We start from the raw sequence: 27,577 nt of genomic DNA on the forward strand, positions 1-27,577 counted from the left end.
TTGTGTTAAGTCATTCTATACATGTGATGCATCTAGGATGAGTCATGAATCTTCTGCATTCTGCTGTGGTATGGTGCTACTCAGTGTAGACCAGCGGTCCCCAACCTTTTCTGGCACCAGGGACTACTTTTGTTGAAGACAAATTTTCCATGAACAGACGGCAGGGGTGGGGGGGTGGGGGGGTGGTTGGGGGGATGGTTTCGGGATGAAACTGTTCCACCTCAGATCATCAGGCATTAGGATTCTCAAAAGGACCACACAACCCAGATCCCTCGCAGGCACAGTTCGCAATAGGATTCGGGCTCCTATGATAATCTAATGTGCTGGTCTGACAGGAGGCAAAGCTTAGGAGGTAACGCTTGCTTGCCTGCCACTCACCTGCTGGTGTGCAGCTGGGTTCCTAATAGGCCACAGACCACTACCAGTCCATGGTCCAAGGATTGGGGACTCCTGGTATACACCACAGACTAACAGTATTTGCATTATTTTGAGGCTTGTTTGAAATGCAAATTACCTGGCACCATTTCAGATCAACTAAATCAGAACCATTAGGAGTGAGATCCAGAAATTTGTCCCAGTGATTTTTAAGCACATTAAAATTTTTAAACCACTACTGTTAGCGTGCTTTTTTATTCTGCTCATGCTTAACATAGGCAAAAGAAAACGTTCTATTAGTCTTGATATAGAATGGATGACTTTACAGCTTTCTACTGTATCTGAAACCAGTTCATATTTTTCTTCAAGATACAGTTTGGAGCTGAGTGTGTCTCTTTTTTGTTGCTGTTTTTTGTTTTGAGACAGGGTCTTGCTCTGTCACCTGCAGTGGTACAATCTTGGCTCACTGCAGCCTCAACCTCCTGGGCTTAAGCAATGCTCCTGTCTCAGTCTCCCAAGTAGCTGGGCCTACAGGTGCATGCCACCATGCTTGGCTAATTTTTTTTTTTTGTAGAGATGGAATTTCACCATGTTGCCCAGACTGGTCTTGAACTCCTGGGCTCAAGCAATCCACCCATCTTGGTCTCCCAGCCATGAGCCACTGCACCTGGCCTGTGGATCTATTTGTTTCTATTTGCTTTTCTGAAGCCTAGGGGAAAAGGAGCCAGCTGAATTTTTTAAAAAAGTCTGATCTTTGCTCTTTCTTCCGAGATTGTTAAATTGTCTATACTAGTTAATAGAGGGAAAGCATTCATTTTTGTTTCTCTCCAGATTTAAGGATGTTAGTGTGTTTCAGGAATTCTGCAGGTTGGGGGTAAAGACGGACAGTGATGTAAACTGTTCCACTTTAGACCACTCCAGCATAGAATACATCACAGAGCTATTGACAGTTCAGCAGCACTGAAGCACAAGTAGACTGTAAGTCTTGAGAAGCAGCGTAAGGTCCAAGAGGGTGGTAAGACTTGAGTGCCAGGCTGACAGTGGGTGGTAAACACTGGTCAGGTTAAGAAGCCATTAAAAAGTAATGACAATAATTTTTATAATGCAAAATTTTGCAAGTATAGTTACCATATAAAGTGCTCTAGTGTAGATTTAATTCCACAAAGTAGGAGTTCCTTTCAAATCAGCTTAATAAAAGTTTATTTTCACAATGCTACAGAGGTAAGTCCCCAAACTTTACAATCCTCATTTGTTTCTTTCAAAAAGATCTCTTTTTTAAAAAAAGGCTTTAGAATACCACACCATGTTTAAAATCCTGTAAGCTATTTTTGAAACCTAAATTAAATTCTGACAATGATAAAATGTTTGCCAGTCAATCAAAGTCCCAAACTAATTAACATTCAAAGTAAGAAAGGATCATCATTGGGATCTCATTTTGATAGCTATAAAGGCTGACTGACTCCTGTCATTAATAGTGTGTCATAAGCAAATAATATCACTTATATTCTAGAAAAAGAAATAAGCATATTTGTCTTGCACTTCTTACACACTGAGGTATAAAGCCATGTTTTACCAATTTTTTTTATTAATGTACCAAATAATTTCTTTCACAATGGCAACAGTGTTAAAAACCCCCATAGCATTAGCCAACCTGCTGGCATGTTCTATGGTCTTCTAATTAATATAGTGCACAGACATTTATAAACTACACTGCCACAGTAATTTACAAGTAACTAATAAATATTGAAATGTTGGGAATATAACAAAACTACATTCTAAATAGTTTACTTTCCCTTTTTCCTTATATTATTACTTTTATATTCATTCTTCTCACTCATTTTTTCACTAGACTCTATTAAAGTCAACATTTAAATATGGCTAAGCATAAGACAAAACAGGTAAGTGTCAACAATATAGCTGAATTTTATCAGTGTCTAAGCCACTTAAAGCTATTCTCCAAAAGACAAGTTATTCAACCCAAGGCAAACAGAGAAAGTTGTATTTGAATCTTAGGTTCTTTATATTTTTAACTGTCAGGTCCACAGGAACATCCAAGGCTCAAGTTCTGAATGTCTACATGTCATGAAGTTAACTGTGGCACTAGTGGAATGTCGATTACTAAAGATGAACCCCTAGACACATTCAGCAAGACATTCAACTTGCAGAAGGCAGGGAATTTGGAGTGGTACACAATCAGGTAACAAGATTTCAAGCTCTAGTCAAAGATAAGATGATGTTATACCTGAATAACAATTTCTAAGGAACTTGAATAACCATCTCTAAGGACTCTTGTCACTATATGAAAAACTGAGGTTAATGGCTCCACACTCTTAATTAAAAGGACAGTCATTTAATCAATTTTCTGCAGTAAATTATTAAACTAACTTCCTAGCATCTGGAGATTACAGTATGTTCCACCTTGAAGCTATCACAATCAAGACCATTACCTGACATGCATTCAACAAATATTCAATGACAAACTATAAGGTTAAATGTTACAGAAAGTTAGGTCTTTAATATTTAAGTGTTAGGTGGACTTAATGTTGAACCTTTCTGAGTGCCAACATGACACTTAAAGGAAATGCTCATGGAACATTTCAGATTTCATATTTGGGATGCCCAACTGGAAGTATAATGCAAATATTCCAAACTTTGAAAAAATTATGAAATCTGAAATATTTCTTGTCCCAAGCATTTTTGGAAAAGGGATACTCAACCTGTACCTTATAATTTTTCCCTAAATCACTTTTGGCTCTACCACTTCTATTCCTATATGGAAGCTAAAGTATGTTATGACTGCTGTTACATGACTATTTTTCTACATTCTGGTTCTATTTCTGCAAAGTTTTTAACAATTTAAGTTTTTTAAAAAACTGCCTTTTTAGAACTCTGACACAGTATTTAAAAATTAAATTTAAAAAATTTTAAGTTTTGTTCATCATATACAATAAAATTCTGATATATGATGTTAGACAAATTATTAGTCAGGCAATTTCTGTTCACCTAATATCAACGCTGTAAAGAGGTTCAAGTGAACTTTCTTTAGTGAGATGAGTTTCAATGATCCTACAGATGGTAAATGAACCTATTATTTGTATATCTAAAGTGTGTACTCTTATGAAATTATCCATAAATCAAAAACAAAAATTTTAGCAGACAATTGTTAAATATAATGTTAACAGGTACATTGAGCAATAAATTGAAACTTTTAAATTTAACTCATATCTGCTTAGTTTTTTATTTAGTTAAGTATAAAGGCCCAGTTAATTAATCAACTCATTAGATTGGTCAAGGCATGACACTTGAACTACACAATAGGATTTAAAAAGCAGTTGGTTTTTTTTAGTAGTTCTCTGGTAATCACACGCACATACATACATACACAAAAATTTGTAGAGTACTCTGAATATAGGATTTCCCCCATAATCTTGCATCTGCTATATTTTGTAAACTATATAAACTGGACATGGCCAAATTAGAGATGTCTGATAAACTCTTATAAAGTATTTGGGAACTTCAACTGGATTCCCAAATAATCAATTTTAAACTATAAAAAACAAACATTTATATAAAAGCACAACAGATTTAACAGACATCTTTGGGAAAAAAATCAAATTGTAACTCAATTTTCTACTTTTTCATATACAACTAAGAAAAAAAGTTACAGGTAGTAATGTCTACCTGAAAAAAAAAACAACAACACACGTTAACTGGGTGATTTTGTGGGGGGTGGGGAAAACTATACAGTATTATTGCACTCCATGAATGTGCAGAATTCCAAAATATGCCAGCACTGAAAAACTATCTTGCATTGAGGTTTTCCAAGAGGTACAACGAGCCTGCCAAGAAAGCATCTGGTCTGTACTAACAGCTTGCTGTCTTCAGTACAGGCCTTCATAATGTCAGTCACGCTGCTCTTGCAATGATCCCTTAATGCCTGAAAGATATATAGAAAAAAAAAATATTTTATTTCAAAATCACTCATAAAAACTCTTTAGAAAGCCAATTCATTCATCAGAAAGAAACTGAGAACAACTCCGCTAAGCAAAAGTTAACTAATACCTCTCTGTGTTCACACATTAGCCTATAAATTTTTTATCTTGAGTATGTTCAAAGAATTTGCATACTCTCAGGAACTAATTACTTGAAGGTAAGGACAGGAAGTATACACACCTCTAGCATAATATATCAACTCTGGCCATTAGGAATTTAGAGTAAAGAAAATAAGGTTTTCAGACCCAATTATTAAGCCTTGAAGATAAAATTACTAACAACCTGACTTTATTTTGGCAGGTCCAAACTCTCTTCATACACTTCAACATTTTAATGAAGAATATATCCCTCTGTTTAATCTTAAATTGAAAACTCAAGTGATAATTGTCAGGCCTCTGAGCCCAAGCCAAGCCATCGCATCCCCTGTGACTTGCACTTATATGGCCAGATGGCCTGAAGTAACTGAAGAATCATAGAAGTGAAAATGCCCTGCCCCACCTTAACTGATGATATTCCACCACAAAAGAAGTGAAAATGGCTGGTCCTTGCCTTAAGTGATGACATTACCTTGTGAAAGTCCTTTTCCTGGCTCATCTTGGCTCAAAAAGTCCCCCCACTGAGCACCTTGTGACTCCTACTCCTGCCTGCCAGAGAACAACCCCCCTTTGACTGTAATTTTCCTTTACCTACTCAAATCCTATAAAACGGCCCCACCCTTATCTCCCTTCGCTGACTCTTTTCAGACTCAGCCCACCTGCACCCAGGTCATTAAAAAGCTTTATTGCTCACACAAAGCCTGTTTGGTGGTCTCTTCACACAGATGCGCATAACAATAATATACGTAATATTTACTAACTTGCTGAGTCATAAGAATAAACAGGAACCTATACATTAGCTATATTTTAAACAACTTACAAAAGAGTTTTCAGTGCTGATAGGTGGTGCTATGATCGATGGTGTGGGATTGAATCCATATGCACATTGAGCTTCATTTCATTGTCAAGAATTTGAACAAGTTGTTGCATGGATGGAAGATGACCAGATTCCAGCTTAGACCACACAGGTACATCTATAAAAATAAATGGCACCGCCCCCACCAAAAATTAAAGATGATTTTATAATATGCACTCATCCCACAAATATTTATCATCTATGTACACAACTGGGGACACAAAAGTAAGCAAAAAAGTACACTGCTTGCTCTTAGGGAATTTACATTCCAGTAGGGGAAATGTCAAAAGAACTACACAAATGGCTACAAAATTACAACTGTGTACTTAGAGCTAAAACTGAAAGGCACTACTGTACTAGGAGGGACATACACACAAGGCTGTCCCTGTCTAGTCAGATAAAGAGTATCATTTAAATGAGATCTAAAAGATAAAGAAAAATTACCATGACAGAGTGGGGATTCATGAGAGTAGAAAACCTTTGAGGGAGAGAACAGAAATGTAAAGAACAGAAAGGAGCTTGGCACATGAAATGTAAGAGAAAATCAGCATAGCTGAGAGAAATATAGAAGAGGAGTGATATAAGGGAAGATGGGAAGGTAGAAAGGATTAGACTGGGGTCAATAAACTGTAAAGGGACAGAGAATAAACATTTTGGGCTAGGGAAGATACACAGTCTCTGACACAGCTATTCAACTCTTGTAGTCTAAAAATGCAGTTGTAGCAATGCATAAACAAATGGACATGGTTGTGTTCTAATAAAGCTTTATTTACAAAACAAGCAGCAGAGGATAAGATCCATAAGACCTTTGTTTGCTAACCCCTAAACTAGGTAATACAGAGTCTTTTGGCCACATTAAATGTTCTGGTCTTTATCTTGAGAAAAAAGTCAAGTCATTTAATGAATTGGGACCACTGAAGCAGCAAGATAAAATTTGCATTAAAAAAGTTATTGTTTAGGCTGGGCGCAGTTGCCTGTACTCCCAGCACTCTGGGAGGCCTAGACAGATGGATCACGACATCAGGAGATCAAGACCATCCTGACTGACAGGGTGAAACTCCGTCTCTACTAAAAATACAAAAAATTAGCCAGGCGTGGTGGTGGGCACCTGTAGTCCCAGCTACTCGGGAGGCTGAGACAGGAGAATGGTGTGAACCCGGGAGGCACAGCTTGCAGTGAGTTGAGATCGCACCACTGCACTCCAGCCTGGGCGACACAGCAAGACTCCGTCTCCCAAAAAAAAAAAAGTCATTGTTTAGAACAGATATTGGTCAATTTTTCTGTAAGAAGGCAGATGCTAAATATTTTACGCTTTATGGACCAAGAGATAAAAATCAAGAACATTATGTAGGTACTTATATAAATTTCTATGAATTTTTCATTGATGCAACTCAAAACTTTAGTTATAAGCACAGAAGTTTGAATTTCATATAGTTTCCATGTGTCACAAAATATTACTTTTATTTTTTTTAACCAAAAAATGTAAAAAACACTGTTAGCTCATAGGCCATATTTGCCAACCCCTGGTTTAGAGAATGTAGAAAAGGGTAACAAGTTAATTGTGGCCTGGACTAGGGTGGTGGCAGTTAAGATGAACAGAAGGTAGATTTTTGAAAAATTTAGGAGGTGGAATTGAGAAGACTTGGTAATCCATCAAATAGGGGGACTAGGGAAGACGATGATGTTATCATAGGTTTCTGGCATGGGCAACTGAGTAGACAAATGACGGTGTCATTAAATAAATGAGAAATGTCAGAGGAGGAGCAAAAGAGTTTACAAACATTATAGAAAGGAGAAGTAAGCAAGCGTTTATTTTGGAATAGGTTATTATGTTTAAGATTCCTGAGCACAGCATTTTAGGAGAGAGACTGACAGATATACATTTAGGGATCATCATACAGATGTTATTTTAAAGCCATGGGAGTACATAAAGTTCACAGAGACAATCTGATATAAGAAGAGGGCCAACTCCTCAAGGAATTCAAAGATGTGAAGTTCCAGTAGAGGTAAAGAGATTAAGCTGAGGGAGCGAATTTAAAAAAAAATAAGTTAAAATTTTCTACATTCTTCTATCTGCTGAATTTTCAAATAAACTTATTTTTATACAAACACTAAAGAAGTTTCTCTTATTATAAAAGATAAAAGCTTGATACTCATTATAAATCATTTAAAATCTATCACAAAATGCAAACTATTCAGAACCTACCATTTAAAGTTATCTCAAATGCACCTGTTGACATACACTGGTTCTCAATCATGTTGCTCAAGAAGAAAACCATCATACATGCATAGACCTAAAAGAAGATATAATTAAGCACAACAGGCAAAGTCATTTTTGGCAAATGCTCTTTTCAATCTACTTTAAAAATTCCCATAAAAACTATTACTGCTATTCCATATGTTCAGATAACATATATAAAGCAAAAGTAAACCAATATTAATTTGCAGCTCTACACATGCTGAAGCACTTATAGATGATATTCATAATGTACACAGAATTTCTAAGAGATTTCATAATAGCCTTAATAAGCTAAACAAAAAAATATAAGCATAAGAGTTCACTTTACCATTTTTATAATATATGAATTCATAAGAGACTTGTGATGCAAAATTAGTAACTCCATATAATATTCAATACAACCTGTATATGTTTCAAACAAATCATTTTAAGTCAAACTAATAAAGTACGTTAGAAAGCATAGGCATATCAAAGATCAAAGTACATTCATTCACCTTTCAAAGGCAAATCTATACTCTTCTAAAAGTGGCTAGGTGTTTCTTGTTGGACAGCAAAGTTTTACGTCAACAAAATCACCAGACTAAAAGTAGGATGCAGTGAGAATGCCAATTCACAGCAAGCTGTTTCAGAAAAATAAATCAAATGTTCACAGCAGATGAGAAAGAGCTTTCCCTACTACCCCACAGGAGCTAGGTGGGGTTTGTTTTTACAGGAATTACTTTACCATTTGGGAATGTTAAGTATATTTTCATGGGAACAATACACAAGGAAATGTCATAAAACCTACCAGGTAGAGATATATTTCAATTAGAGATACCACTTGAAGATATTTATATTAAGAAGTCCTGCCTGTTACTGGAAAGAAATGGTTACCAAAGAAAAAGAAGTACAGCTATGCAGGAGTCCGCTAAAGGTATTCAGCCTAGAATTAAAGGACAAGACCAGATAGAAGACTCCAAAAAAGAAGACTTCATAAAAGGAAGCCTAGAAAAATCTAATCCATGAGAAAAATAAAAATTAGACCCATTTTAGACAGGATGGTAAGCCCTCCAGAAAAATTATTTTAAGTAAAATAAATTAAAATAAGAGTAATCTAGAAGGAATGTATGTGGCAACAAGACCCTACAAAGGAAAAGAGAAACAGGACAAAGTTCTTAAGTATATTTATATTGTTTCTTTCAGGCAATTATTCAAACAGATCCATAAACAGAAGAGGCAAAGGACAAAGAATTTAAAAAGAGACAGATGAGTTTTGATAAGAAGAAGTTAATGGGAATCCCCTTTTTAATGTGAATCAACCCACTAATATGACATTAATTGGTTTAAAAGGTCTACATTATGTATATATGTTTTGTTAGATATGATTTGACCTAAGTAATACAATCAAAATCAGATAACAAATTATTTTGTGCCTAGGTTATACTAAACTAACACCTCCCTGTCCCCCAAAATCAAAAAGGATAAGACTTAATCATTCTTAATATATCAATATGGAAATGAAAGTCAAGGGAGGTTAAGTGACTTCCCCAGAGATAAAATGGGTATAAATTAAAATAATACATGCTAACAGTTGAATCAATAACAAGTATTCAAAATAAGAAAATCTATTAGAATATTTCATCGACAATGTAAAAACCTACAGTTACCAAAGCTATTAAGTTACATACCTTATTTTCTTGGCCCCACTGCCAGATGCTAGGAGCTTGCATGCCAAAGAAAGCAAAAGGATCCTTGCCAACAATTATTAAGCCTATTAATACTAGTTTGAAGACTGATAGGAAAGATGCTATGTGTCTATCAAAAGAAAAGAAAGAAAATCATCAGAAGCCACAATTTCCAACCTACTTTAAAATTTAGTAATTCAAGTGTATGTAAAGATTTTCTAGACACCAAATCTAAAAGTTACTTATAGAAAAAGCAGGCTGGGCGCGGTGGCTCAAGCCTGTAATTCCAGCACTTTGGGAGGCCGAGGCGGGCTGATCACAAGGTCAGGAGATTGAGACCATCCTGGCTAACACGGTGAAACCCCGTCTCTACTAAAAATACAAAAAAAAAAATAGCCAAGCGTAGTGGCGGGCGCTTGTAGTCCCAGCTACTCAGGAGGCTGAGGCAGGAGAATGGCGTCAACCAGGGAGGCGGAGGTTGCAGTGAGCCGGGATTGTGCCACTACACTCCAGCCTGGGTAACAGAGCAAGATTCTGTCTCAAAAAAAAAAAAAAAAAAAAGAAAGAAAGCAATTAAAGTTTATTGTGCAGTTTTAAAACAAAAAAGTTTAATATATTTAAAATAAACTGAAAAATTAACCCACAAATTTATATAGAATTGGTCTTTAAAAATACTAATATTTTATGAAATACAGAATACCAGTTTCTGTAAAAATTTAGGATTGTTATTCTATTTCTACAATTAAAAATACATAGGAAAATACATCTTTAGAAGGGTTGCCATCTCTGAAATGACCCTATTCCTTCTTAAAGAAAAAGCCTTCTATATTGGGTCAAATAAACTTGTTATATATAAAACAGCATTCTCTGTATATTATTATAACCAACTAAGTAATTACAATAACTAAGGACAGCTAATTAAACCAATTCACAAACATTTATAAAATCAAATAAATTATTTTCCTTTTAAGTTATTAAAATTTCTTACCTATATATTGGTTGAGGGAGGTAATTCTCTCCTTCAATGCGGATGTCTGGGTACCGCTGGCTGATAACCCGCATGTACTCCTCAAACACCCGCCTATAACCTCAGGAGACACTGTAGAAAAAATAAGTGTTTCTATTAAGTCATTTAGCATACACCTAGATTTATTTTGTAGTTAGATAAAGCCTAAAAATTATCAAGATTACAAATTTTTCTCAAAATCAGTCACAAATTCATAATAATTGAACCAGGATGACAAATACATGGAGTTTTTTTTATAATACATTTCACGTATTTCAGTTACCACCCCCTCAAATCCTTCCATTAAGACATTAAACTTCATATATGCCAGTAATGCGGCCTGATTTTTTTTAAGTTAGAAAGAAAAAAAGAACATTAAACTTTATAGATTTGTGTTACTGTTGGACAACAACAAATACCTATTCACATTCAGCATACTTTGAGCTCTCACACAGATTTGGCCATTTTGGGGGAGTGTCAATTACTTGTACAGTGAAATGAAAACAATTATTCTTATTCATCTGAACTAGAGACTTTCAAATTTGGGACACAAGACTTAAAAAAAAAAAAAAAAATCAAGGCATGAGAGAATGAAACTCTGGTTCTTATTCCCATTCTGCCCCTAACCAGGCAAACTTGTTTGCCCAAGCACAACAAAAGGAACTTAGACTTAGATCCCTTCTAACTCTAAAATTTGATTTTACTTTGCAAAGGAAAATGAAGATTGGGAACATAATTTTCAGTAATATGGACAGAAAATCCTTATCATTACTCTAGAGATGAAAATCCTTATCATTACTCTAGACTCTCTAAAGTCTCTTAAGCAACTCACTTTCAGATATATGTTGCACCAGCCCCCCCCCCCCAAAAAAAAGGAAATATGCCACCAGAATGCATATGAGAGAAAAAAGAAGATGGTACCATTATATCAACAGAAGAGCTTACAAATTCAGGTAATACTGTTAAACACTAAAGTTCATTAAACTCTAAGTTAAGGAACAGATAAATATCATAAGGTACCACTTGGTACAGAGGAAGCAGGGTCAGTAATTAAGTTACAGTAAAACCTGAGGTGCCAGCTTTGTCAATCAAGTAAAAAAACGATAACCACTACTACCAACCCAAAGGAACAGCATGGAGTTTCTATCTGACAGAGTAAAATGGTAAAAAATATTAGTAGATCTCAATTAAGAAAACCTGTGTTTTTTTGGGGAGGAGGTGGGGGAGCAGTAAGTGAGAAATTCACCAGTCTTTCTTTATAGTGAATATTTCCTTTACATTTAGAATGAATGTCCCTTACAAGTCTAAATATTTTGCAAAGAGATGCAAATCTCTATACTTAAGTGAACTTATAAATCTCGAAATACTATCCTTAACATCCACCTAATGTTTTATTATTACCATTGTTGTACTTTTTATTCTGTCTCGCTACATGCTGGGCTTTTCTGAGTTCAAATTACTAATTTAATATAATTTCAAATTTACAGGAAAGGTGCAAGAATAGTATAAAAGATCTTACATAAACACTTCATCTAGATTCATCACATATTAATATTCTGCCACAATTGCTTTCTCTGCAAAAAGTTTTATAAATCCTTTCTTTACACCAAAAAAGCAAAAGCAAACATAAAAAAAAGTTTAATATTGCTTTTTACAAAAATAATCTAGATAACCTATAAGCCTAACTACCTTAAAACCAAGAAATGCCACCAGATATCAATGCCCAAGTTTGCACTGGTGTTTACAATGGAGTTGATTATCTAAAATAACTGTATCTTTCTAACTTTTAATGCAGTAATTTGAGAACTAGAGACTTGGTTAGTCAAAACTTGTATTTTATAGATGAAGGGAGGAAAATGAAACCCAGAGAGATAAAGTGACTTTTCCAAAGTTATGCATTCAATGTATTATTTCACTCACTCAAATATTTACTGAATGCCTATTACATGGTAAGCACTGTAGTAGGCAGTGAGTATTTAGTGGTGAGTAACACAGATACGGTCCTGTCCTCACTTAGTGCCAGGGCTGGGACCAGAACACAGTCTTTGTGATTTGGGGTCCTAGGCCCTTTCCATGAGACCCCAAATTTAACAATTTGATGATTCAAGAGCTATCCTTCATATGTCCAGGAAGTAAGTTCCCTTTGTCCACAATGCCACCATCGGGTACCCATAAAATTGGCCTCCTGGGTTTTTCCATGATGAAGATACAGAGATTCTTCTGAGAGGACCAAGCTTATGAGCCCCAAGAAGTCCCTTAAGGGAAACCCTAAGAGACTTAACTAGAGATGTGCATATGCGCAGGCTGAACTAACAGTCAGATTCCCCCTAGTTACCCACTTTTCTGGCTAATGTGTTTAGAAGCATAAATCTACTCGGTTCATCAGGCCCTAAATCTTCAGTTAAGTCTTAGACCTTTGTGTGAAACTCCAAATAGAATTTAGCTAACAATCTCAGATTCCAAAAAGGACTTTAAAATGGAACTTTTCTTTCTTCTGAAAAATAAAGCAGTTTATAAGACGGCCACAACATATTTTTAGACAAGTTTACTTATGCATATTCCTCCTTATATTTGCTTCCAGACTTGTGAAGAAAAACCAAGGAACTTTTTTTCCTATATAATTGCTTTCCCTAAAATAATTTTTCTGTTGTGAAGCAGCAATCACTACTACTAACAGATGTTTTCCAAAATGTAACATAGCAAAGTGGACAAATGTTAAAGGTATAAAGAGCTAGTAACCATCACCTCTACCACCTCACCCAGTTCTTTCAAATGATTCCACTCTTTCTAGGTCAATGAGTTAAAACTGCCTCTCCCAGTACACCTCCAAAGAAATATATGAACATAAAAATGTTGCATCAGCTGCCTATCCTTCTGCCCCTGGAATAAATGTCCTTAGTAATTAAACCTAACTCCTGAAAAGAAATCTTTTTGTTTTTTTTTTTTGAGACGGAGTCTTGCTCTGTTGTCCAGGCTAGCGTGCAGTGGTGCGATCTCGGCTCACTGCAAACTCCGCCTCCCACGTTCAAGCGATTCAACTGCCTCAGTCTCCTGAATAGTTGGGATTACAGGCGCCCGCCACTGTGCCCAGCTAAATTTTTTTTGTATTTTTAGTAGAGATGGGGTTTCACCATGTTGGCTAGGCTGGTCTTGAATTCCTGATCTCATGATCCACCTGCCTCGGCCTCCCAAAGTGCTGGGATTATAGGCGTGAGCCACCACGTCCGGCCGAAAAGAAATCTTAAGCGCTATCACTTTGCAAATTTCCCTTTCTAGTAATACAGATACCTTACTATATGGAATCAACTGTTGCAATTGCTTGATTTAAAATATTTTGGAAACTGTACTTTTCTAAAAGAAGATCTTGCTTACATATTAGATGATCTATGCATAACAGAAAGGAAATTTTGAAAATACAGCAAAATCTCTTGTCCATGCTATTTTAAATTGATTTTGTGGTTTTTAAAGTCCATCATAGGCTGGGCATGGTGGCTCATATTTGTAATCCCAGCACTTTGGGAGGCTGAAGCAGGAGGAGCACTTGATCCTAGGAGTTCAAGACCAGCCTAGGCAATATAGTGAGACTCTGTCTCTACAAAAAAAAAAAAAAAAAAAAAAAGAAAAGAAAAATTAGCCAGGTATGGTACCACATACCTAAAGTACCAGCTACTAGGGAGGCTGAGGGGGAGGGTCATTTGAGTCTAAGAGGTGAAGGCTACAGTGAGCTGAGATCACACTACTGCACTCCAGACTGGATGACAGAGCAATATGTGTTCAGTGTCCTAATTCATAGTGCCAACCATCCCACTTTTACCTTCTCTATTACATTTGCTGCTAATTGGAGTCAAATGCCTACTTATATCAAACCTGGGCCAATCATAAACCCCAGTCTCTCGCATCCTCATTAAAAGACAACATGAACAAGATCGCAGATATTTACTGTTACAAAATAAATAATTTGTTTGTGGTTTTCTGTTTTCACAATATCTCCAATTCACCCTCTTGTTTGATTCACAACAGTCATCCACGCATATCGTTGGGTCTCATTTACACAATGAGGCCCAATTCCTTGCCATAGCTGATGTTCCAGAAATACAAACCTGTAACAAGAAGATCCAAACAGAATTCCTTCTCTAGAAATGAAGAATTGGGATTTTAAAAAGTGACTATCGGCCAGTGCAGTGCTATAATCCTAGCACTTTGGGAGGCTGAGGCAGGTGGATCACCTGAGATCAGGAATTTGAGACCAGCCTGGCCAACATGGTGAAACCCTGTCTCTACCAAAAATACAAAAATTAGCAGGGCATGGTGGCACATGCCTGTAGTCCCAGCTACTTGGGAGGCTGAGGCATGAGAATCACTTCAACCCAAGAGGCGGAGGTTGCAGTGAGCCGATACTGCACCACTGCACTCCAGCCTGGGAGACAGTAAGACTGTCTCAAAAACAAACAAACAAACAAACAAACAGCTGCAAACACTCTGAATGAAGATAAAAAGCGTGCTCAGTTATTTTATTTTAAGTTACAAAAACAACACTACACAAGTAGTAGCTTATCAGGTTAAAGAACGATATTACATGAGACCAGGTGATTTCTCTTACAGCTGCCGCACTCTTAGAGCATTACAGTGTCTACCACTGTAGAAATACACACAAAATGAGCCTAACACGTGGCTTCTAAGACATAGAAAGTCCTAGCTTCTTTATTGGGTTTATTCAAATGTCACCTGAAATCAATCTACAACCAACAGGTAAAAGTACAAGATAAACAGGAAATAAGCAATCCTTCCACCTCAGTCTCCTCAGTAACTGGTACTATTGGTATGTGCCACCATGCCCAGCTATTTTTTAATTTTTTGTCGAGATGAGATCTCACTATGTTGTCCAGGGTGATTTCAAACTCCTGGCCTCAAGTGATCCTCCCGCTTCGGCCTCCCAAAGTGCTAGGATTACAGGCATGAGTCACCATGCCTTTCCTGAATTTGTTAAAACAAACTTTTTTTTTTTTTACATTTCCATAATTACTAAATAAGAGAAAAGACTTAAGACTAGTTATAAGAAACACAGGTTGGAGAGATGAGAGGGGAAAAAAGGAACACAGACTGAGAGAAACAAATGTACTCTGAACACAATATTCCTTACATATCCAGCCTTCTTCTCTCAAAGCAGTCCTCCAACTCAGCTCCATTATTTGCTTTTTCTATTGCAACTGGGCTTATCACCACATACCCATATCCGCCTTTCAACTATTATAATAATTGGTATGCTGCTTTCCACCTATCCTTCCTCCAATCAATTCAGCTGCCTGAGTGTAGATTCCATCATAGTATTCACCTGCGTAAAACCATGTCTCACTTTGGCTGGGTGCAGTGGCTCATGCCTGTAATCCCAGCACTTTGGGAGGCCAAGGCAGGTGTATTGCTTGAGCTCAGGAGTTTGAAAGCAGCCTGAGTAACACGGTGAAACCCCGTCTCTACAAGAAATATAAAAATTAGTTGGGCATAGTGGCATGCACCTGTAGTCCCAGCTACTTGAAAGTAGACATCCAAATAGCACTTGATTAATATTGACACAGGCCCATTTTATTCAAATGACAATGAATTACAGAATCAATTTTAACAGATGTTTTATAGAAGTATTTATATATTTATATGGTCTATATAATTTCCAGTTTTCCCACTTCAAGCCCTCTGTGAAACAACTCATAAATTCTAAATTAATAATATCTATTTCTTATAAAAATAATTTTAAAATTCTTCCATCTTCTTACCTACTGGATTGTTCTCTTACCTCTTTCCTATACCTATCAAGGTTCATCTTAATTACCCTGGCTTCTTTAAATATTCTTCCTAGCTGAATTAACCATGAAAGAGAAACCCTGGATCCTAGTTCTAGCTCTGTCACTAAACAAAAATCTTAGATAAACCTACAAAGTCTACTTTTCGTATTTTCATGTGTAAGATCCTTTCTAGCTCTAAATTCTACACTACTCCTTTCTAAAATCCTCCATTAAAAACAAAACAAAACAAAAAAACCCTCCATTTCTAGTCACATCTGACCTGCTTTTCCAAGCAAGAAACTTCAGGTATATTTATTTTGACTAACATTTAAAATCTGACAAGCTAATCTGTAGCTTCTAAGAATTACTAGCAGGAAGGACGTGCCTTACTTGAGCTTCCTCTCACTAGTCATCCCCCACCTGCCTCCATTCACAGCTCCTAACAGTCTCCAACAGAATACCCAGCTAACTCAAATAAAGTTTTATATATCTGTTTCCTTTGTACTTGTTAGCATTCTCATTTTATAACGTTTATTATAACAGCATCTATAAGCCCAATTTATCTTTTTCTGGCACTGTGGTGCCACTACTCAAAACTGTTCAATAGCACCTTACCTTCTCTTGATCCCAAAGCCTTGGATTTTTTAAAAAATAAACATGAAGTGTACTGTCTCTTGATGAATAACTGCATGTGCTTTCTCCTGTGGTGAATCAATCAAGTGGCCAACACACCATTGGTTGGGAATCTTAGGGAACCTAATGAGATGAATGCACTGTCATGTTAATTTAACCTGAACCTCTCAATCATCTCTGGGTCTTTTTCTCTTAAAAAAAAAAAAAAAAAAAAAAAAGTTCCCATCTTCTGCATAGTTTAGTGAACAGAACGTCCCTAAAGTATTTAACCTTAGATGCATCAAATTTTACAATTACCTTCCTTTATTCACTTTTGTGCAACTGCAATTTATATGACATAACACTCCACAAAACAAATCAAAAAATGTATTAAGATGTTTGTACTATGTCCACTTTTTCTTCAGAAAACTACCTTCAGACTATTAAGTTATTACTAGGCAATGCTTTCCACATATAACAAGGAAACATGCTTTAACAGTGATTTAAAATTTTAACAAGTATGTTTGTGCTATGGTTTGAATATGTCCTACAAAAAGCATAGGATGAAAAGAAACCTAATGCAACACTGTTGGGAGGCAGAGTCTAATGGGAGGTGAGGCTGCAAGTTCAATCACCTGCTTTCGCTTGCCCTCTCTTTGACCTTCCACCATGAGCTGACTCAGAAAGAAGGCCCTCAACAAATGCCAATACCTTGACAGTGAACTTCCCAGCCTCCAGAACTATGAGAAAGAAATTTTTCTTTATAAATTACCTTGTCTGTGATATTCTACTATAGCAACACCAAACTACGACAGTTTTTTATGTATAAGTCTGCTCAAAAACCTTTAAATCTTTTGGACTCTTTCATCTTCAAGAAGGTACAGTAAAAATGTGAATAATGCCGAGAACTCTAACTTAGATCTTGAAAAATAGATAAGCTGGAGTTTGTGTGTGGGGAGGGATTCTGTCTAGAGTCACAAACAACCTTAATGAGAAACATAAAGTACCTTTTAAAAACTCTGCTTCAGAAACATGGCTTTTTGGTTTTAGACAATGTATCTAAAGGATAAGCACAAGAGATGAACATAATCAAAAATAAACTGGGCTACTTAAAATAATAAAAGCTAAAACAAAATGAACTTTGGAGATTGGTGCAGAATATAACAAAAGTGGCTTTCTAACTATGGGCAAAATAGAAAGATGGACAAAATAGGCTTACCAGCAGTTTTAACTCTTATTTCTGTTTTGATTCAGCCAACAGGGGAAAAAACATTAAGATTTATCAGATACCTATGTCCTTGAACAAACTAGCTAGCTAGCTATATTCTTACTAAACCCTCAAGACAATCCTTTGAAGTTCTATCATGCCCACTTTATAAATGAGCAAACAGACTCAGAGAGGTTAACTTGTTTTAGTCATATAACTAATAGGTGGCAGATCCAGAATAAGACTCGAAATTATGTGAGACCACCCAAATTATGACACCAAAATCTAATTAACCTCAAAGGAAAATAAGGCAAAGGGTTTTAACAATAAAAAGAATGACCAACATTAAAAAATATATATATATATATATATAGCCAGGCGTGGTGGTTCACACCTGTAATCCCAGCACTTTCGGAGGCCGAGGAGGGCCGATCACTTCGGGTCAGGAGTTTGAAACCAGCCTGGTTTGAAACCAGCGGGGTTTCAGCCGAAACCCCGTCTCTACTAAAAATACAAAAAATAGCTGGGCGCGGTGGCGGGCGCCTGTAATTCCAGCTACTCAGGAGGCTGAGGCAGGAGAATCGCTTGAGCCAGGAGGCGGAGGTTACGGTGAGCCGAGACTGCGGCACCGCACTACAGCCTGGGCGACAGAGCAAGACTGTCTTAAAAAAAAAAAAAAGTTGGCCGGGCGCGGTGGCTCAAGCCTGTAATCCCAGCACTTTGGGAGGCCGAGATGGGCGGATCACAAGGTCAGGAGATCGAGACCATCCTGGCTAACCCGGTGAAACCCCGTCTCTACTAAAAAATATAAAAAACTAGCCGGGCGAGGTGGCAGGCGCTTGTAGTCCCAGCTACTCGGGAGGCTGAGGCAGGAGAATGGCGTAAACCCGGGAGGCGGAGCTTGCAGTGAGCTGAGATCCGGCCACTGCACTCCAGCCTGGGTGACAGAGCGAGACTCCGTCTCAGAAAAAAAAAAAAAAAAAAAAAAAAAAAAGCTTAAGTCCCCATGTGACAGTGAGCTGGCTCCCCGCTCCAGGAGACGCTCGACTCTGCGTCCTGGCCCTCAGCACTGTCCACTGTTTCGGCGCCAGGAGCAGCAGACCCAGTTGGTGTTCTGCCATGCCGCTAACTTGGTGTGCAGAGTGAACTGCCGCCGAGGGAGCGGCCAGGGGAGTGGGGATTTCTCTCAGCGCCGGTACCCCGGAGCTCGGAGACATGAACGGCTTCACGCCTGATGAGGTGAGCTGCGGTGGGGAGGCGGCAGCCACAGTGGCCGCCGTGCTTGCTGCCGCCTCAGCCGGGAAATCGGGGCTGAGGGGCCGGGCACAGGGGCGGTCTCAGCGGCTGGGCCCCCGGGGGCGGCCAGGCCAGGCTCTGGACAACTGTGCTGCCTGCGGAGGATGGTGAGCAGTGCGGCCGGGCGGCAGGCAACGCCAGCTTCAGCAAGAGGATCCAGAGGAGCATATCCCAGAAAGTGAAGATCGAGCTGGATATGAGCGCAGGCATCTTTACATATGTGATTATCATAAAAACTTAATTCCGAGTATTCAAAACAGAAGAAAGAGAAAAGGGAGTGATGATGATGGAGGTGATTCACCTGTTCAAGATATTGATACCCCAGAGGTTGATTTATACCAATTACAAGTAAATACACTTAGGAGATACAAAAGACACTTAAAGCCAGCAATCAACCAGGACTTAATAAAGCACAACTTGTTGAGATAGTTGGTTGCCACTTTAGGTCTATTCCAGTGAGTGAAAAAGACACCTTAACATATTTCATCTAATCAGTGAAGAATGACAAGAACAAATCAGATCTCAAGGTTGATAGTGGTGTTCACTAGAAGATGTGGAATTGAGACTAAAAACTTGGATGTTAACACTGTTTACTGCTTTTTCACATGTAGAAATGTTCTTTGTGTATTTTTTCTACAAAGGATTTTCTCTGATTTTATTTTGTTTCTGACTCTAATAATTTGTTGGAAACAGATGTAAAATGCGCTTTCCTAAATTAAAAACTATTTTAAATAAAGGTTACTACTATTAAAAAAAGAAAACAAAAACAAATACACATACACACGACTCATGATGCAATAGTACTGTGGCAAGACCGTTAAACAGAGTCAGGAAATCAGCTCTCTCACTGACCAACAAGACAATGGTCAAGTCCATTAACCTGCTTTTGTCACAGTATCCACACCTGTACAATGAGTAGAATGACACCTGCAATACACAGGTAATTCTCAGAGTACTCAAGAGATAAGGCATGTAAAAGTGATACATGTATGTAGATAGGTTATCACCATTATTAGAAAAATGTTAACAGCATTTGGATACTTTAAATGTTAGTAAAACATTTTTTAGTCTCCTTTCCTGAAGGAGTTCACAATCTAATTTCAGAGAGACAAATACACAGCAAACCCTGGGGAACAATTATAAGGTAATGCAGAAGCAAACCCAGAAAGCAATGCACAAATTACAAACACAAATTAAAGAGCAAGGAGAGAAAGAACAATAATTTCACTGGTGTATCTTTCTATCACACTTCTCTTAGGTCATCAATTGTGTATATTCTATCCTTTCCTTCTCTCTACCAGCAAAATTGAAAATAATGAAACATGAACCCCATCTAATAGACTGATTGAAATGTTAAGACTGTTTTTAGTTACTAAGATGCAAATTTTAAGAAAAACCAAACACAGTGACATCCTGAATTTGTAGTGCTGAGATAACCAAATCAAATCAACCTTAAGTAGTTCTGCTTAATGACATAACTACTTATCAAATGAACACCTTGTCAAAATGAAAAGGGTACCTTTATACCTAATGAAAAGACTGTCTTGCTTGAGGTACAAATGCTAGGTTTCATAATGCCAAACTATAACAAAATTAGTTAAGCTACCTTCAAAAGTAAACACTGTAATGTGACAATAGAGACCAATCATAAGTAAAACAGTTGGGTTTCATTTTCATTCATATAACTACTAGGAACCTTTAATATCCTTTGATATCATTTGATATCAAAGGAACCTTTGATATCATTTGATATCAAAGGAACCTTTGATATCATTTGATATCAAAGGAACCTTTGATATCATTTGATAACCTTTGATTTCATTTTCATTCATATAACTACTAGGAACCTCTGTTCCTCATTTTTTTCTACCAGCCAAAATTACCTTTTAAAACATTAAACTACTGAAATTCTCTAATGTAACGTAATTTCAGTACATAGCCTCTATCAAATTCTTACTCAAATTCTGAAATCACAAAAATTCACAAAAATAAATCGTACCAAACACTGACACTAACAAACAACCTAATGACAAAATCTAGGTGAAAATTATATTAATTACAAGGTAGACAGAAAGGTCAAGATTAAGAAAAATTACCTAAACTCTGCTTCAGGAAAATTCCTGTCTGAAAGCTCACAGATCTAAGGCTCATCCCAAAGTAAGGTACTATCCATGCTCCCATTCCCAACTTTCTATATCCTGACAAAGGATGTGTTAAAAAGAAAGAAAACACCAAGGCTGGGCAAGGTGACTCCTGCCTGTACTCTTGGCACTTTGGAAGGCTGAGGCAGGACTGCTTGAGCCCAGGAGTTCCAGACCAGTTTTGCCAACATGGCGAAACCTCCTCTCTTACAAAAAATTACAAAAATTGGCCAGGCATGTAGTGCCCGCCTATAGTTCCGGCTACTTGGGAGGCTGAGGTGGGAGAATGACTTGAGTCTGGGCAGTCGAGGCCACAGTGAGCAATGACTGCACCACTGCACTCCAGCCTGGGTGACAGAGTGAGACCCAGTCTCAAAAAAATAAAAAGAAAACATCAACAGAATAAGTAGCAAGGGTGTGTCAGGGTATCAGGGCAGCAGGAAAAAGACTAGCAGTAGCACAGAGAATTCTGCAAATTTATAGTCCCATCTGTAGAGGCATGGAGGCCAGGCCGAAAAGTTACTGATGGCGCAGTGTATTCAAAACTTAAGTTTTACCCTCAACAACTTAAAGTAACATACCTCAAAATAGTAAGAGCCATCTATGACAAACCCATAACCAACATCATACTGAATGGGCAAAAGTTGAAAGCATTCCCCCTAAGAACTGGAACAAAACAAGGATGTCTACTGTCTCACCACTCCTATTCAACATAATACTGAAAGTTCTAGGCAGAACAATCAGGCGAGAGAAAGAAATAAAAGTCATCTAAATGGGAAAAAAGGAAATCAAATTATCTGTCTTTGTTGATTATTTCTTTTTCTTTTCTTTTTTTCTTTTTTTTGAGACAGTCTTACTCTGTTACCCAGGCTGGAATGCAGTGGCATGATCCTGGCTCACTGCAGCCTCTGTCTCTCGGGTTCAAGCGATTCTCTTGCCTCAACCTCCCGAGTAGCTGGGATTACAGGCATGCATCACCATGCCCGGCTAATGTTTGTATTTTTATTTTTAGTACAGACAAGGTTTCACCATGTTGCCTAGGCTGGTCTCAAACTCCTGAGCTAAAGTGATCCTCCCACCTTGGTCTCCCAAAGTGTGGAGATTACAGGCGTGAGCCACAGCGACCAGTCTACTGTTGATGGATAATTTTATACCTAGAAAACCCTACAGATTCTGTCAAAAGGCTCACAAATCAGATAAAGTACTTCAGTCAAGTTTCAGCATATGAAAATCAGTAGCACCAGTTGTGATGGCACCGACTTTGTAGTCCTAACTACTCCAGGGGTGAGGCCAGAGGATCAACCGAGCCCAGGTGTTAAGGCTGCAGTAAGCTGTGATTGCACCACTTAACTAATTTTGTTCTAGTTTGACATTATGAAACCTAGCAACTCCAGCCTGGGCAACAGCACATGACCCTGTTTCAAAAAAAAAAAAAAAAAAAAAAAAAAATTAGTAGCATTTCTATATAACAATAACGTTCAAGTGGAAAAAACAAAAAATGCAATCCCATTTATAACCACAAAAGACATAAAATACCTAGGAATACCTCTAATCAAGGAGATGGAAGACTCTACAAGGAGAACTACAAAACACTGCTGAAAGAAATCATAGATGACACAAATGGAAAAACATTCCATGCTCATGGATTCTAAGTGTCAATATCATTAAAATGTCCAGACTGCCCAAAGGAATCTTAAAGACTCAGCACAATTCTTATCAACTTACCAACCTCATTTTTCATGGAATTAGAAAAAACTATTCTAAAATTCATATAGAACTAAGAAAGAGCCCAAACTGCCAAAGCAATCCTATACTGCAATGCTACAGTAACCAAAACATGGTACTGGTACAAAAATAGACATACAGAACAATGGAACAGAACAGAGAACCCAGAAATAAAGCCACACACCTACAACCAACAACGGGGAAAGGACCTCCTAATCAATAAATGATGCTGGGAAAACTGGCTAATCATATGCAAAGAATGAAACTGGACCCCTACCTCTCACCATATACCAAAATCAACTCAAGATGGATTGAATACTTAAATGTAAGACCTCAAACTATAAAAATCTTAGAAGAAAACCAAGGAAATACTCTTCTGGACATTGGCCTAGGCAAAGAATTTATGACTAAATCCTCAAAAGCAACTGTAACAAAAACAAAGATCGACAAGTGGGACCTAATTAAACTGAAGAGCTTCTGCACAGCAAAAGAAACTATCAACAGAATAAACAGACAACGTACAGAATGGGAGAAAATATTTGCAAACTATGGATCCGACAAAGGACTAATATGCAGAATCTACAAGGAAGTTAAATCAACAGGAAAAAAACAAATAACAAGCAAAGGACAGGAACACACACTTCTCAAAAGAAGACATATGAGCAGCCAACAAACATGAAAAAAATTCTCATCTCTAATCATCAGAGAACTGCTAATTAAAAACACAATGAGGTACCATCTCACAACAATCAGAATGGCTCCTATTTGAAAGTCAAAAAATAACAAATGTTGGTGAGGATAAAGAAAAAAAGGTAACACCTAATACACCCTGTCCTTTCCCTATTGTTATTTTTGTTGACTCTGTTGAAGATCAATTGGTTGTAAGCGTATGGCTTTATTTTTGGGTTCTCTGTATTTCTCCCCTTGGTGGGACTGCAAATTACTTCAGCCCACGCGAAAAGCAGAAACTTCTCAAAGAACTAAGTCAAAATTACCATTTGACTCAGCAATCCCATTACTGAGCATATACCCAAAGGAAAATAAATTATTCTACTAAAAAGACATCTGTATTAGTATGTTTATTGCAGCACTAATCACAATAGCAAAGCCATAGAATAAACTTAGTTGTCCATCAATGGTGGATTGGATCAAGAATATGTAGTACATATATACCACGGAATACTAAGCAAACATTAAAAAGAAAAAGAAAAAGAAATCATGTCCTTTGCAGCAATATGAACACAGCTGTAGGCCATTATTCTAAGTGAATTAATGCAGAAACAGAACCAAATATCATATTCTCACTTATAAATCAGAGCTAAACATTGAGTACACACAAACATAAAGATAGAAACAAAACAGACATTGAAGACTCCAAAAAAGGTGAGGGAAGGAAGAGGGTAAGGGTTGAAAAATTATTTACTGGACACTATGTTCACCATTTGGGTTTAATAGAAGCTCAAACCTTGGCATCACACAATATACCCATGTAACAAACCTGCACATGTAGCCCCTGTATCTAAATTTTTTAAAAAAATTAATTCAGGGTATATTAAAGTACAGAAATACAGAACAGTATTTCATGTTTAAAAATGAAACAATACGCCAAAAAGAATTACAGGCAACATTTTTCTGATCTTAGGGTAAAGAAAGCCTTTCAAGCAGAAAAAGCATCTTAAAAGAAAATTGTTGGTATCTCTGACTGCATATCAATTTAAAAATATCTGTAGCACAAAAAGTACCATAAATTGAATTTAAACGCAGATAGGAAAAATATATTCAAAATACATTGCACAAGATGAATAGTGTTAGTATATAATTTTTCTTTTTTTTTTTTGAGACAGTCTCTCTCTGCCTCCCAGGCTGGAGTGCAGTGGCATGATTGTGACTCACTGCAGCCTCCACATTTTGGGTTCAAGTGATTCTGGTGCCTCAGCCTTCAGAGTATCTGGGATTACAGGCATGCACCACCATGCTCAGCTAATTTTTGTTTTTTTGTAAAGATAGAGTCTCATTCCATCACCCAGGCTGGAGTGCAGTGGTGTGATCTTGACGCACTGGGCGTCTCCTGGGTTCAAGCGATTCTCATATCTCAGCCTTCCAAGTAGTTAGGATTACAGGTGTGTGTCACCACACCCGGTTAATTTTGTATTTTTAGTAGAGAAGGGGTTTCACCGTGTTCGCCAGGCTGGTCTCAAACTCCTGACCTCAAGTGATCCACCCGCCTTGGCCTCCCAAAGTGCTGGGATTATAGGCGTCAGCCACCGCCCCAGCCTAATTTTTGCATTTTTAGTAGAGATGGGATTTTGTCATATTAGACAGGCTGGTCTCAAATACCTGATATCAAGGGATCCACCCTCCTCAGCCTCCCAAAGTGCTAGGATTACAAGCATGCGCCACTGCACCTGGCATATAAATGTTTTATCTAAAACGAAAAGAATAAACGCCTCAATTTTTAAAAAGAGGCAATAGTTATGACCAGCCAAATCACAGAAAAAGCCATATATCAGAACACATTTAATGATAAATTTAGACTCACTAATAATAAAAGAAACACAAAGTAATTATAGGCCTCTATTTTTCACTTACCACAAATGTTTTTATTAGTAGTATCAGTACTATTATAACACCAAATGCTGGTTTGATAGTTTCATGGTGTATAATTATCTCCGAACATATCAAGTTGTATATGCTAAATATCTACAGCTCTGTCTGGGCAGAGTCGCTCACGCCTGTAATCCCAGCACTTTGGGAGGATGAGGTTGGCAGATCACCTGAGGTCAGGAGTTCATGACCACCCTGGCCAGCATGGTGAAACCCCGTCTTTACTAAAAATACAAAAATTAAGTGGGCGTGGTGGCGTACGCTTGTAGTCCCAGCTACTCAGGAAATTGAGGCACGAGAATCACTTGAATCTGGGAAGGAGAGGTTGCAGTGAGCTGGGATTATGCTACTGCACTCCAGCCTGGGTGACAGAGTGAGACTCTGTCTCAAAAAAATAAATAAATAGGCTGGGCACAGTGGTTCATGCTTGTAAGCCCAGCTATCTGGGGGGCCAAGGCGGGCAGATCACGAGGTCAGGAGATTCAGACCAGCCTGACCAACACAGTGAAACCCCATCTCTACTAAAAATACAAAAATTAGCCAGGTGTGGTGGCACATGCCTGTAGTCCCAGCTACTTGGGAGGCTGAAGCAGGAGAATCACTTGAACCCGGGAGGCAGAGGTTGCAGTGAGCCGAGATCATGCCACTGCACTCCAGCCTGGGTGACAAGAGCTAGACTCCGTCTCAAAAACAAGAATAAAAAACATAAACAAAAAATAAATATCTACAGGTTTTATACACCAATCATACAAAACACTAATTGCTGTCAGTTGTAGGAACAGTATCAACTGGTACAACTTCTTCAGAAAACACTTTAATAGTATCTACAAACAGCTTAAACAATGTCCATACAACTTGTCTCAATGGAGAAGAGTTTCTTTTTTTTCTTTTGAGACAGTCTTGCTCTGTTGCCCAGACTGGAGTGCAGTGGTGTGATCTTGGCTCACTGCAACCTCTGCCTCCCAGATTCAAACGATTCTCCTGCCTCAGCCTCCCAAGTGGCTGGGACTACAGTCGTGTGCCACCACACCCGGCTAACGGTATTTTTAGTAGAGATGTGGTTTCACCATGTTGGCTAGGCTGGCCTTGAACTCTTGACCTGAGGTGATCCACCCACCTCCCAAAGTGCTGGGATTATAGGCATGGGCCACCACCCCTAGATGGCTAAGTTTTTTAAATGCACTGCTTTTATATAATAAAATGCTACGAAGTTATTGGATGACAGGATTTTCTTTTTTTTTTTTTTTTGAGACAGAGTCTCGCTCTGTCGCCCAGGCTGGAGTGCAGTGGCCGGATCTCGGCTCACTGCAAGCTCTGCCTCCCAGGTTTACGCCATTCTCCTGCCTCAGCCTCCCGAGTAGCTGAGACTACAGGAGCCCGCCACCACGCCCGGCTAGTTTTTTGTATTTTTTTAGTAGAGACGGGGTTTCACCGTGTTAGCCAGCATGGTCTCGATCGCCTGACCTCGTGATCCGTCCGTCTCGGCCTCCCAAAGTGCTGGGATTACAGGCTTGAGCCACCGCGCCCGGCCAGATGACAGGATTTTCATCTTCTTTTATACTTATCTGTATCTTCCAAATTTTTACATTCTAAATTTTTATAACAGCTACCAAGCTGAAGCAGAGGCAAACCAGGTAAAACCTACCAAAAAGAAACTGTATTGGCAACTATCAATTTATATGCATTAGGGATTTAGTAAGTGGGGGAGGGAATGTGTAGGATAGGTTATTACAAGGCCAACAACAGTGGTGTGCTCATTTTTTAATATTAACTGATGACAGCTACTATTCTAGGCCTTAGAGATACAATCTAAAGCAAAACAGACAAAAATCTATGCCTTTTTGGCGCCGGCAACATTCTAATGAAGGTACAGTTAGTTAATACCTAAAGCTGTTTCTCTTGTCTTGCTTGAGAAAGGAGAAAAAAGAAAAAAAAACAACCTGAGGGACTATGGAGAAAATGTCACAAAACAAAAAAGCAGTAGCTC

General features: G+C 37.9%; 1 protein-coding gene and 1 pseudogene across 1 annotated transcript in view; one reads left to right on the forward strand and one right to left on the reverse strand.

Moving 5' to 3' along the window:
* Positions 1 to 1,547: 1,547 nt before the first annotated feature.
* Positions 1,548 to 27,577, reverse strand: part of SELENOT (selenoprotein T) — a 33,854-nt gene continuing 7,824 nt past the window's right edge. The window contains exons 2-6 of the mRNA XM_010370596.2: positions 10,211 to 10,321; positions 9,226 to 9,352; positions 7,526 to 7,613; positions 5,284 to 5,437; positions 1,548 to 4,312 (exon numbers count right to left, since the gene is read on the reverse strand). Coding sequence (XP_010368898.2) covers positions 5,313 to 5,437; positions 7,526 to 7,613; positions 9,226 to 9,352; positions 10,211 to 10,321 — 451 coding nt within the window. The 3' untranslated portion in view covers positions 1,548 to 4,312; positions 5,284 to 5,312. The remainder of the gene's footprint in view (positions 4,313 to 5,283; positions 5,438 to 7,525; positions 7,614 to 9,225; positions 9,353 to 10,210; positions 10,322 to 27,577) is intronic.
* LOC104667993 lies at positions 19,040 to 19,668 on the forward strand (annotated as a pseudogene).

The sequence above is a fragment of the Rhinopithecus roxellana genome, chromosome 1 (assembly GCF_007565055.1).
Source record: "Rhinopithecus roxellana isolate Shanxi Qingling chromosome 1, ASM756505v1, whole genome shotgun sequence".
NCBI lineage: Eukaryota > Metazoa > Chordata > Mammalia > Primates > Cercopithecidae > Rhinopithecus > Rhinopithecus roxellana.